The sequence below is a fragment of the Capra hircus genome, chromosome 6 (assembly GCF_001704415.2).
Source record: "Capra hircus breed San Clemente chromosome 6, ASM170441v1, whole genome shotgun sequence".
NCBI classification, from domain to species: domain Eukaryota; kingdom Metazoa; phylum Chordata; class Mammalia; order Artiodactyla; family Bovidae; genus Capra; species Capra hircus.
Window position 1 is genome coordinate 97,959,629 of NC_030813.1, and position 13,023 is coordinate 97,972,651.

General features: G+C 45.3%; 1 protein-coding gene across 1 annotated transcript in view; it reads right to left on the reverse strand.

Moving 5' to 3' along the window:
* The window catches only part of SCD5 (stearoyl-CoA desaturase 5), a 175,141-nt gene that overhangs the window by 37,002 nt on the left and 125,116 nt on the right, over positions 1-13,023 (reverse strand). The window contains exon 3 of the mRNA XM_018049650.1: positions 12,342-12,547. Within this exon, the coding sequence (XP_017905139.1) occupies positions 12,342-12,547 (206 nt within the window). The remainder of the gene's footprint in view (positions 1-12,341; positions 12,548-13,023) is intronic.

Sequence of the window (13,023 nt, forward strand, 5' to 3'; positions counted from 1 at the left end):
CACATTCAGCCATAAGAAAGTAGAAAAATAATGCTATTTGTAGCAACATGGATGCAGCTAGAGATTACCATGCTAATGAAGCAAGTCAGAAAGAGAAAGACAAATACCAGACAGTATCACTTACATGTGGAATCTAAAATAAGACACAAATAAACCTATCTATGAAACAGAAACAGAATTAGGGGACAGAGAGAACAGTGGTTGCCAAGGGCTTGGGGGGATGAAAGAGGGTAGGAGTGGGAATCTGGGACTAGCAGATGCAAACTGGTATATATGGAATGGATAAACAACAAGGTCCCACTGTGTAGCACAGGAAACTATACTCAGTATCCTATAGTAAACAGTATTGTGATTCAAATATACTTCAATAAAAAATGAATTTTAAAAAGTTAATGAAAGACAACAAGCCACATTTCCAGGAAGCTCAAAGACTCTCAAGCAGGATAGCACTCTCTTGCTCTGCCCTTACTCAAAACAAACAAACAAACAGACAAACCTAGACACAGCAGAGTCAAACCGCTTAAAACCAAAGACAAAAAAAATCTTGAAGGCAGCAAGAAAAACATTACATGAGGACCTGGGTCAGAAGGTAAAGAATTTGCCTGCAGTACAGGAGACACGGATTTGATTCCTGGGTCGGGAAGATCCCCTGGAAAAAGAAATGGCAATCCACTCCAGAATTCTTGCCTGGAGAATTCGGTGGACAGAGGAGCCTGGAGGGCTAAAATCTATGGGATCACAAAGAGTCGCACACGACTGAGTGACTGACACTGGATCTTGCTTATGGACCTCTGGTGGTCCAATGGCTAAGACTCTGCGATTCCAGTGCAAGCGGCCCGGATTCAACCCTGGTCAGGGAACTAGATCAGGAATAATGCTAAGAATTCCAGCAGACTTCTCAGATTCTATACAAGGCAAGATTGACATCTTGTTGTTCTGAAAGTCTGCTTTAACATTGTGTTAATCCAGAGTTTTATGTTCAGTAAAATACCTTTCAAAGATGGAATTAAAATAAAGACCTCCAAACCAACTAAAGTTGAGAATTTATTGCCAATAAAACTGTGCTACAAGAAATAGTAAAGAAAATTCTTTGGGTAGAAGGATGATATCAAATGGAAATTAGGATACACACACAGTAAATAGGCTGGAAAGGAAATAATTAAGGGAAATATTAAATATATTTTTCTTATTTTAATCACTTTTAAATAGTATATAGAGTATGGATATATTTTGTAGAAAGAACAGCATAATGTACTTTAAAAAGACTTTAGAAAGCTATACATCAAAATTTCAACTAAGCTTTTCTGAGTGGAAGGACTACATATTATTTTATTTTTTACAAATTTTATTTGCATTTTCTGAATTTTTTGCATTGAATTTATATTACATTTTGTGCTAAAAATATCTTTTAAAGATAATGTGCAGATTTCAAGAGCTCAGAGGTTAGAGAAATTTTCTAAGTTAACTGTTAGAAGAAATAATAACTAGGAAATGAATTTTCTGTTATGAAAAACTTTTCCCACTTTTTTCTCCCTACTATATGGGAAAGAAGAGGCAAAGAAAAGGCAAAAAGGGCTTCTTTGATGCATAAGCCAATAGTAATAAAGTTAAGTTTCTAGATAATAAATAAGGATTAACTAGAAGCCTCTTAGAAAGGTTGTGGATGTTCTCTTTGCAGGCCGAAACTTTGGGACTGGAGCCATATACATCACTTGAAGGGTTGTTTATTCCAAGAAAATATTAAAAGACTAATCTCTACATGGTCTAGAAATAGAGCCAGGAATTGATAATGTCTAAATATTAGTGAAAATGTTATCTACTTGCACCAAAATGTCTTTCATTTTGTCAGTCTTTCAAATGTCTTTCTAATTTTGCTTTGACATCTCTGTAATTATTCAAAATTTACATGAAAACTAACTAAGACTTTTTAGTTTTGGTAGATTCCCAGGTGGTGCAGTGGTAAAAGAATCTGCCTGTCAATGCAGTAGATACAAGAGACAGGGGTTCAATCATTGGGTTGGAGTGATCCCCTGGAGAAGGAAATGGCAACCCACTCCAGTATTCTTGCCTGGAAAATTCCATGGACAGAGGAGCCTGGTGGGCTACAGTCCATAAGGTTGCAGAGTCTGACATAACTGAGCACATTAATATTTTATTTGTTGTTCAGTCGCTAAGTCAAGTCCGACTCTGTGACCCTGTGGACTGCAGCGTGCCAGGCTTCCCTGTCCCTCATCATCTCCTGGAGTTTGCTCAAACTCATGTCCATGAGTTGGTGATGCCACCCAACCATCTCTTCTTTTGTTGTTCCATTCTCCTCTTGCCTTCATTCCTTCCCAGCATCAGGGTCTTCTCCAATGATTTGACTCTTCACATCAGGGGGCCAAAGTATTGGAGCCTTAGCTTCAGCATCAGTCCTTCCAATGAATATTCAGGGTTGATTTCCTTTAGGATTGACTGGCTTGATCTCCTTGCCGTCCAAGGGACTCTCAAGAGCCTTCTCCAGCACCACAGTTCAAAAGCATCAATTCTTTGGTGCTCAGCTTTCTTTATGGTCCAACTCTCACACCAGTACATAACTACTGGAAAAACCATAAATTTGACTAGATGGACCTTTATCAGGAAAGTGATGTCTCTGCATTTTAATACACTGTCTAGGTTTGTCATAGTTTTTCTTCCAAGGAGCAAGCATCTTTTAATTTCGTGGCTGCAATCACTGTCCACAGTGATTTTGACAGAATAATTTTGTGCAGGTATATGGGCTGTTCTTCTTTACTTTTTTTTTTTTATTTTTAAGAATTTTTACTGTGCTCTTCATTTTCGACAAAGAGCATATGGTTAATCAAGGCCATGGGGAGCCTGAATCTTTAGAATTCCAGAACAGAATCCAGGTATCATCATTTACATGACAGAGTTATTAAAAGGATCAGAAATAGACTGAACAGCAAGAACAAAGACATGACGTAAGTATACAGTAGGCAGTTCGTGAAAGTGCTGGTTGCTCAGTCGTGTCCAACTCTTTTCAACCTCATGGACTGCAGCCCTCTGTCCATGGGATTCTCCAGGCTAGAATTCTGGATTGGGTAGCCATTCCCTTCTCCAGGGGATCTTCCAGACCCAAGGATTGAACCCAGGTCTCCTGCATTGCAGGCAGATCTTCACCATCTGAGCCACCAGGTTAAACAGCAGCTATTATTGCCTACTGAACTGACTCGAAGATGCAAGAAGAAGCCTTATTGCCATCAGCAGTGAAGCAAAGATAACAATTTACAAACAGCAGTTCAAAAATCCATTGACACCTGCTGATTAATATGTCTAACATGCTCGTGACTGGAATATTCAGATAACATTTGAGACACCGTCTCTTCATCTTGCAGGGGAATTTCACACATAGACATGGATGGTCAGTGTGGGGAAAGAAAAATGATACTAATGCGGTTGATGTGTGTGTTCACACACACACACACACACACACACACACACACACTCAGGCAAGTTCTCCCAAAGTCCTAGTAGGAAAAGTACCCCTTATAGAGGCAAACAAATGACATTTTCACTTGGAAATTTTTAAAAAGTCAAAATGAGTTCTTGAACTATGGGTCACATGTTTTCTCCCCTGTCCAAATTTTTAGCCACTAAAACAGGGAAACTTTGTTGGTGCTGCCACCTCAGTATTGAATCATCTCTGTCCTGTATCCCAGAGTGTCATCCAGGTGTTTGACTACAGCAGAGTCTCTTTAGAAAGGCCAAAAACAACACTGTAAGGCAACAATATCCCAATAAAAATGTTTTTAAAGGAAAGGCCAGAAGTTTGGCTTGGGATGTTTCACCTCTTCCTATTGACTTTTTTCTTTCTTTTTTTTTCCTATTGACTTTTAACAAAGGGATCTGACTGAATACAGCTCATACCTCTTCCACTGATTTTTATCAAGTCCTTGGACCTCAGAAATTCAGAATTTTAACTCCCATCAATGACAGCTGGATATAGAGAAAGTTATTCAAAGAAATAAATTATTTCATTCTTAAAAATTTTACAGAGCCCGGATAAGATGCGACAGTTTTAAAGTGAGGACAGAGTGGGAGAGATTCCAGGGCCCAAGCTGTTAACCAGAGATAGGCTGTCTCTCACAGGGCTTCCCAGGTGGTGGTGGTGGTGGTGGTGCTGCTGCTGCTAAGTCGCTTCAGTTGTGTCTGACTCTGTGTGACCTCATAGACAGCAGCCCACCAGGCTCCCCCATCCCTGGGATTCTCCAGGCAAGAACACTGAAGTGGGTTGCCATTTCCTTCTGCAATGTGTGAAAGTGAAAAGTGAAAGTGAAGTTGCTCAGTCGTGTCCGACTCTTAGTGACCCCATGGACTGCAGCCCACCAGGCTCCTCCATCCATGGGATTTTCCAGGCAAGAGTACTGGAGTGGGGTGCCATTGCCAGGTGATGCTAGTGGTAAAGAACTCACCTGTCAGTGCAGGAAACCCAAAAGATGTGGGTTTGATCCCTGAATTGGGAAGATTCCCTGGAGGAGGAAATGGCCACCCACTCCAGTATTCTTGCCAGGAAAATTCCATGGACTGAGGAGCTTGGCGGGCTACAGTCTGTGGGGTCAGAAGGAGTCGGACACAACTGGGCACTCAAGTGGAAGAAAAGATCAAGGAGAAGGAACATTTACAGATACAAAGAATGTGTGAAAAGAATAAACCTGAGCAAGACAATGGAGCGAGGAGAGATTACAAGAGGACAAAACCCTCATGCCATCAAAAACAAAACGCCTGAGCAATAGGCTGAATGGCTTTTGTTCCCTCAAGAGGCTGGAGGAGAGGAAGACATGGGGAACCTCAAAGAAGGGAGAACGCTGTGTGATAGAAGAGGGAAAGTGTCCTCATGCAGAGAAGGGCACCAAGGAACAAAGCCCTCCGGCAGGGAAAGAGACAAAGACAGCCAAGATGGTAAGAGGCCCATCAACAGGACGGCATGAACTGGAGACAGCTTCGGGGGACAGGACTCAGTAACAGGAGAGGCGGAACAGGGAGCAGCCAAGGCGTCCGTGGAGAGATACACCCAGTCAGGCCATGGGCGGGTGCCTGGCGAGGCTTCCTTTCTCACTTTCCCAAACCCAAATGTGGGCTCTAGACAGAAAGAGCAAGTTCTGTCCAGAATCTGGTTCCCTTGTTCCTGTTCCATTGCCAGCTTCTAGAGCAGAGCCTGGTATGCAGCAAATATTCAAAGCACAGTGGTTGAATGACAAGTGATACACATAGAAAGGAAAAGGAGGCTGGATGCTCTAGAAACGCCACGTGTCTCACGTGCGTATTAGTCGCTTCAGCTGTGTCCAGCTCTTTTCCACTGTATGAACTGCAGCCCGACAGGCTCCTCTGTCCATGGGATTCTCCAGGCAAGAATATTAGAGTGGGCTGCCATTCCCTTCTCCAGGGGATCTTCCCAATCCAGGGATTGAACCCAGGTTCTCCAGAATTGCAGGCAGATTCTTTACCATCTGAGCCACGAGGGAAGCCCATGTGCCTCATGGCTTCCGTTATTTTTTAATATTTCTTTATTTGGCTGTGCCAGGTCTCAGCTGTGGCACTCAGGATCTTCAATCTGCCTTGAGGCATGTGGGATCTTTTAGTTGTGTTTGAATTCTCAGCTGCAGCAAACAGGATCTAGTTCTCTGACCAGGGATCAAACCTGGCCCCCCTGTATTGGGAGTGTGAAGTCTTTGCCACTGAACCATGGGGGGAAATCCAAAGACTTTCATTATCGAGGTGTTAGTGGGCAGAGATGATGCCCAAGAGCTGGGCTCTGCATACAGCATGCCTGAGTGATGCTCACCCTGGGGACGGTTTGATTCTGCTCTTGCAAGACCATCAAGGACCAAGTGAGACAGGCAGTGGTCAAACCACAAGTGACTGATGAGCAAGGGAGCTACAGAGGGTGTTTATGCTTGAAAGGCTCTGTCTCCAACATCTCATCCACATGTTTGGATGTTTGAATGTCTCACTATCTAGATTCTCTCCTTTGGGGGTGATTTCTATAGAATTTTCCATAAAATACAATTAGCCAACCAATGTGCTCAGCCATTCAAAGTCACTAAATTCTAGACAAGAATTGTTGTATCACTCTAGCAACAGTTAGAGTAGGGCTGCAAGACTAAAGAACTCAGGGTGGAGAGAGATTCCCCAAGAGCCAGCATGGAACCAGAACCAGAGGGCAATGGATTCGGTCAACAGAGATGGAGCCAACTTGTTTGTAAATTCCCAGGTGATTCGTCCCACCCACCCCCCCCACCAGGGAATCCCCCAAGTGGAGGATGAAGCTGCGAGGATAGAGAAGTGAAGATGAGTCAATTGTAGACTTGTTTGACTGCTCTGTCTTGGTTATGTGATGTTACCAACAGAGAAATACATTTAGGGTTTTCACAGAAAGAACTAGAACAAAGTCATAGGAAGGAAGGTATTACTGAGAGAGTTGGTGCTTGTCCTTAAGAAAGGAGGGGAAAAAAAAAGACAAACGGTAACAAATTAGGAGACAAAGTGAGGTGAAATCGACCTCAAAAAGATTCAAATGCCTTTCTTCCTGAAATGGCAAGATTTACACATTTTCATCTCTTCTAAGGGCTTCCCACGTGGCTCAGTGGTAAAAGAACCCATCTGCCAATGCAGGAGACTACAAGAGACGCTGCTTCGATCCCTGGGTCAGAGAGATCTCCTGGAGGAGGAAATGACAACCCACTCCAGTATTCTTCCCTGGAAAATCCCTTGTAGCCTGATGGGCTACAGTGCATGGGGCCACAGAGAGTCAGACATGACTGAGGGACTAAAGACAGCACAACCCCATTCCTACCCCCACCTTCCTTTGGGTGAAACTTTAGTGGTGACCTTGGACCACAGAATGAAACATGGAAAGTCATATGCTAAGGATGGAGCAGAAAGACCAAAGAATCCAGCCCTCTCCTGGCTCTGTATGGCTGCCATAACCTGGACCTGGGCAATTCTTTCATATGCGAGAGAAACGAACCTCTATCTTAAGACAAACACAATTCCCACCTGAGAGACCCACTGCCAACCTTATGAGTAGCCCCTTCTAGGCTCACCCCCAACATTTTCAGGGTCCAGGCCAAGAGAAGAGGTGGAGGCCCTTAGCTGTGGCTGAACCCCTTCTCTTCCCAAGTCTGTCTTCTCTGCGTTGAAATCCAGGCCCAGGCGTCTAAGCTCCTCCCCACGCCAACATGGCCCCTCAGCCACTCTCAGTCTAGGGTGCACGCACTTCGCTTCAGGAGGACAGAGCCTGGGAGAGGCTGGTGCAGACTCTGAAAGTGAGCTCAGAGACACTTGGGCAGGGAATTCCAGGACCCTAGGACCCTAAGGCAAGGTCTAGAAGTGGAAGGAGGTTCCAGGTGGCAAGCCCTTTTGCTCTGTGATCTTCTTGCCCTGCGAGGACAAACACAGCTGTTGAAGGCACAGGAGCCAGGCAGGGACCCGAGCCGCCACGGTCTAAATGTGACACCACTGGCTTCTCAACCTCTCATCTCCTAATGCCTGCCCTTTCGGCATTCACAGTTTGACAACAGAGCGAAACCTGAAGTTGTCCAGCTACCTGCTTGTAATCACTTTGGTAGAATGATCTCTTAGAGGAAAAGTTTGGACCCAGGACTGAACCGTGCCTCTTTCCTATTACCCTTAAGTGAAAGTCGCTTAGTCATGTCCGACTCTTTGCGACCCCACGGACTATACAGTCCATGGAATTCTCCAGGCAAGAATACTGGAGTGGGTAGCCTTTCCCTTCTCCAGGGGATCTTCCCAACCCAGGGATCGAACCCAGGTCTCCCGCATTGCAGGCAGATTCTTTACCAGCTGAGTCACAAGGGAAGCCCTATTACCCTTAAGGCCACTATTTTCTCTCTTTTATTAGACTGTATAATGGAAAGCTGAGCAAGCTTGGCTCTCAGGCAAGCTTTTCTTTTGATGGGTTGTCATTAGGATGACCAAGCACAGTGGATCCATCAATTGTAATATTGGTGCTAGGGGACTTTCCCGGTGGTCCAGTGGTTAAGATGCCACATTTCCACTGCAGGAGGTATTGGTTCAATCCCTGGTTGGGGAACTAAGATACCACATGCCACACACAGTGGCCAAAAGAATAAATGAACTAAAATTATCAGTGCTCATGTTCTGATTGAAGGTGTGTGTGTGCTGACTGAGTCGTGTCTAACTCTTTGGGACCCCATGGACTGTAGCCCAGTAGGCTCCTCTGTCTATGGGATTCTCCAGGCAAGAATAAGGAGTGGGTTGCCATTTCCTCCTCCAGGGAATCTTTCCAATCCAGGGACTGAATATGAGTCTCCCGCTTGACAGGTGGATTCTTTACTATTGTGCCACCTGGGCAAACTTCTGACTGAAGGAGGAGTCTCTAAATCCTGGGTCTCTGTCATTTACACATTTGCCTGTTTGAGAAAACTCTCCAAGTGTTTAGCTGGGTCTCTTTGCACAAACATTGCTCTCCGGGAGGTAGTGAATCAGTGGTAAACCCCAGCCACTAAAAATGGAACAAGGACTGTTGCTCTCAGAGGACCACAGAGGGGATGGGAATTCCATCCAGGAGAGGGACTCTCTAAGGAGTGCTGCTGAAATGGCACAAGACTGGGCTCCAAGTGAGCATCTTCTGTTTTTCAAGATGCCCCTCCAACTTGGCACAGAACAGCAAGGTCTGAGACCCAACGTGGCAGTGCCACCCATGATGGGACCCACTGTTCCAGCTCCCATCCCTACGAGCAAGGACTCACTCTTTAAGGAATCTGCCTCCTCTATGGGGCCTGAATGACAGGATGGGTAAAGCTGGCTTCATGAATGTAGCTCTCTTGCTGTAATTCAGTGATTCTTTTATTATTATTATTTATTTATGAGGCTGCATCGGGTCTTAGGGCTTCCCTGCTGGCTCAGTGGTAAAGAGCCTGCTTGCAACGCAGGAGCTGCGGGAGATGCAGGTTCAATCTCTGGGTCAGGAAGATGCCCTGGAGGAGGGCATGGCAACCCACTCCAGTACTCTTGCCTGGAGAATCCCACGGACAGAGGAGCCTGGTGGGCTTCAGTCCATGGGGTCACAAAGAGTCGGACACAACTGAGTGACTGAACAACGAACTTCATATGTTGAAATCTAATCCTCAAGGTAATGACGGGCTTTGAGAGGTGAGTAAGTCACAAAAGTGAAGCCCTCATGAACAGAAGTAGGGCTCTTATGAGAGAGACCCCAGAGAGCTCTCTTGCCCCTCTGCCCTGTGAGAACACAAGAAGACAGCTATCTAGGAACCAGGAAGCAGGCTCTCACCGGACACCAAATCTTCCGGGGCCTTGATCTTGGGCTTCCCAGCCCCCAAAACTGTGAGAAATAAATGTCTGTTGTGTAAGCCACCTGGTCGTCAGTATTTTTGTTATAGTAGCACAAACAGACTGACAGGACTTCGATTCCCAACTTTCTATTTACATTTTGTTTATTTGTTTTCTCATAGGAAAAATGGAAGGCATGGGTTAACTGATTTGTAAAAAGCTCCAAAACTCAAGGGCTCTATAGACTTTTATGAAGTGACAGACATAATAAATATTCTAGCCCCCATCCTTATCTAACTTCTCATCCTTCAGGTCTTGGCTTGGGAGTTGGTTCCTTCCAGCTTGCAGGGTGGGCGAGGAGACCCCTCTCTGCGTTCCCATGGTGCCTGACTCTACCCTATTACACGTCATTCTCCTCCATCTAGAGTATAATTATCTGCAAGTTAATTTGTGGGTTCCCTGCTAGTCTGCAAACTCTGGGGGAACTGAGACCAATCTTTAAGACTGTATCCTCAGCTCTGACTTCCAGCAGGAGCTCAATGATATGTGAAATGATACTGTGAATGAATGGTTTTTGATACTGCAATCCTTCGGTCACTGAACTGGTAATGATAGATGTTCTCAGACATCTATTCAGGGAACATGCTGAAATAGTCTTTGTTCTTCTGCCTGCCTTTAGAGATAGTCTTTGGACATATGTACCATGAGTATACACCTAAAGAATCAGATTACCACATTGTTTAAAAGGGAAAACTTGAAAAAAAATTTCCATTTGTATGGTCAGAGAAACCACACTATTATACTCGGCTCACTTCTTATGAATAAAATAGAAGATCCTCTGCCTTCTCATCTGAGCTCTTCAAATTAATCTAAGGTCTGATTGTCCCAAAGCATTACTAATCATTTAGCAACATCATTTATATCACAAAATTGGAAACGACATACATATCCTATCATGGAGTGATGGTTAAATAAACTCTGACACTCAAACAGTGAACCCATGCAGCCTTTGATAATGGTGCCTACAACATAATCTGAAGTTAAAAGGCAAGACATAAAACTACATAAGCAGTATGACTTTCATCATGTAAAAATATGTCAAATGTATGCATAAATGTAGAAGATGTTATAGAATTGAAACTGTGGTTGTGTTTATGTGTTAGAACTGTGGGTGATTTTCTTTCTACTTCTCTGAATTCTGCAGATTTTCCTATTTTACCCTCATGACAAAAAAAAATTAGAATCAAGAAGTCATTTAATTGAAAGCATCTTATTATTTTCTGCTATAAAACTTTTGGCTACCGATAACTTGTTGCATCCGCCTGAAAGAACTGTATGGAGGAGAGAAAGAAGAGCCTGTGGTGAAGCCAACAGAAGCAGAGGTTTGCAGACTTCCCTGGTGGTCTTGTGATTAAGAATCCTCCTTCTAATGCAGGGGACCAAAGGTTCGATCCCTGGTTGGGGAACTAAGATCATCCCACATGCTGGCAACTAATCTCATGCACCACAACTCCTGAGCCCACCACAGCAAAGACCCAGCACAACTGAAAAAAAGAAAGGAAGCAGGTGGGGGGGATTGGAGTAGCTCCTGCCCAGGGCGTGAGTCATCACAAATCTATACCATGTGCCAGGCATTTCCCATCTTTTTTGTTTTCATTATGTCCTCACAAAAACTGTAAGAGACAGGTGCTACTGTTACCCCCATCTTACAGCCACAGCTGAGCCCTGAGAGCAGTCAGCTCTTTTGCAAGGATGTGGAGGTGCTCAAGTGCAGGCCTATGCGATCTGTCTTCTCCACCCTCCCTTTTCTCACCACCATCTTCAATGTGAGAAGAGAGGCTAAAGGATCAAAGGGGCACATTTCTAAGCCATACATCCTCTCACGCAAGGAACTCTGCATCAAAGGTACAGACTCCATTTCCATTATCAGGAGATTCTGTTTGAGAGAACACTTCAAATGATTCTTGCCTGTCAGTGGAGATGGTATCCAGGGACCATTTGTCCACCATACCAACTCAAGGATCTCACTAGAATGCCATTCTCAAATCATCTCTCTTTGCACATAAATCCATTGTTTTGGGGGCAAGGAATCTATCTATAAGTGCTCTCATCGTGGCCAACTCTGCTGATTTAAACCAACATGAGTTTCCCTGGTGGCTTAGATGGTAAAGAATCTGCCTACAATGCCTGAGACTCAGGTTTGATCTCTGGGTCAGGTAGATCCCCTGGAGAGGGCAATGGCAACCCACTCCAGTATTCTTGCCTGCAGAATCCCATGAACAGAAGAGCCTGGTGGGCTACAGTCCACAGGGTGGCAAAGAGTTGTACATGACTGAGCAACTAACACACTGTGGCCAGCTCTGCGGATCTAGAGCAACATGGATGCAGCCAGCTTCCTAGTGGAAATGTGAACCTTGGATGCTCCCCACTTGCAGCAGTGACAGGCAGGCTATCACCGGCGGGCTGCTGAAAGGAGAGTCACCCTGTAAACGCTGATGGGCGGAAACCGCTCAGCTGACACTGTGCATGCACACAAGCACTTTGAGGCTCTTTGTTACCCGGGCATGTTTTCTCTGCACAGAAACCTTCTGGTGTTAACAGTTCCAGGAGTCGGGGAGGGGAGGATTCTGGGAGCACAGAGCAGGGGACCGAGAGGGAGACCAGTCCCATTGGAGTCCAGCGTGTCACTAAAACAAAGCAAATCCTCTCTGCCCTCCTCGCCAGCCCAGGGAAACACGGATGAGCGAGTGAGGAAAACAACAGAAACATTCCACGAAATCAGTCATGCAGATGGGTCGGAAAGAAATGACAAGTGGGCTTACAGGAACTCCATTTCAAAATCAAGGTCAGATTGAAAACAACTGTGTGAACAGAGAAAAACATCATGATCAAAAGGGAATGAATCAACAGACAGCGACCGCAGGAAGACCCAATCTGCAGGGGAACTGCCTGGGGATATTATTACACCTCACTGGGCTCTGTCTCTGGGTCCTGTCCCTCAGGGACATCGATAGTGATTGCTCACTTACTTTCTCTGGAACCGGACCACGGGGTCAGCCAGCAAGTCGGTGACGTCAAGCTTCCTCCCCTTCTCAATGACGTCCCGATGCTTGCGGACAAATAGCCAGCCGATGTGGGAGAAGAAGAAGCCCCGGCGGGCATTGTGCGGGTCAGCATCCGTCTCCGAGTACTTGTGATGGACTCGGTGGTCCCTCGACCACTCGAAGATGTCGTTCTGCAGGGAGAAGGCAGACCTGAGTGAAAGGATCAAGCATCCTGGCGTTTCCTGAAAGTTCCCCAATTTCCCCCACCCCCCGCCTACTCCCATCCCCACTTCCATCCTCATCACTGGCAGACTTGCTCCCATCCTCAACCCACAGTCTCTCAACCTCAAGTTCAATCCCCAGGGGTTGGTTTGGGGTGGTTTTCATCCAAACAAAAATACATCCTCACTTAGTAGGCATCTTAGCTTGTCCCTGCATGTGTGCTAAGTCACTTCAGTCATGTTTAACTCTGAGACCTTATGGACTGCAGCCTGCCAGGTTCCTCTGTGCATGGGATTCTCCAGGCAAGAATACTGGAGTGGGTTGCCATGCCCTTCTCCAGCGGATCTTCTCTACCCAGGGATTGAACCCGGGTTTCCTGCATTGCAGGTGGATTCTTTACTGATTGAGTCACCAGGGAATTAGGATGTGCCCACTGTAGGAGGTT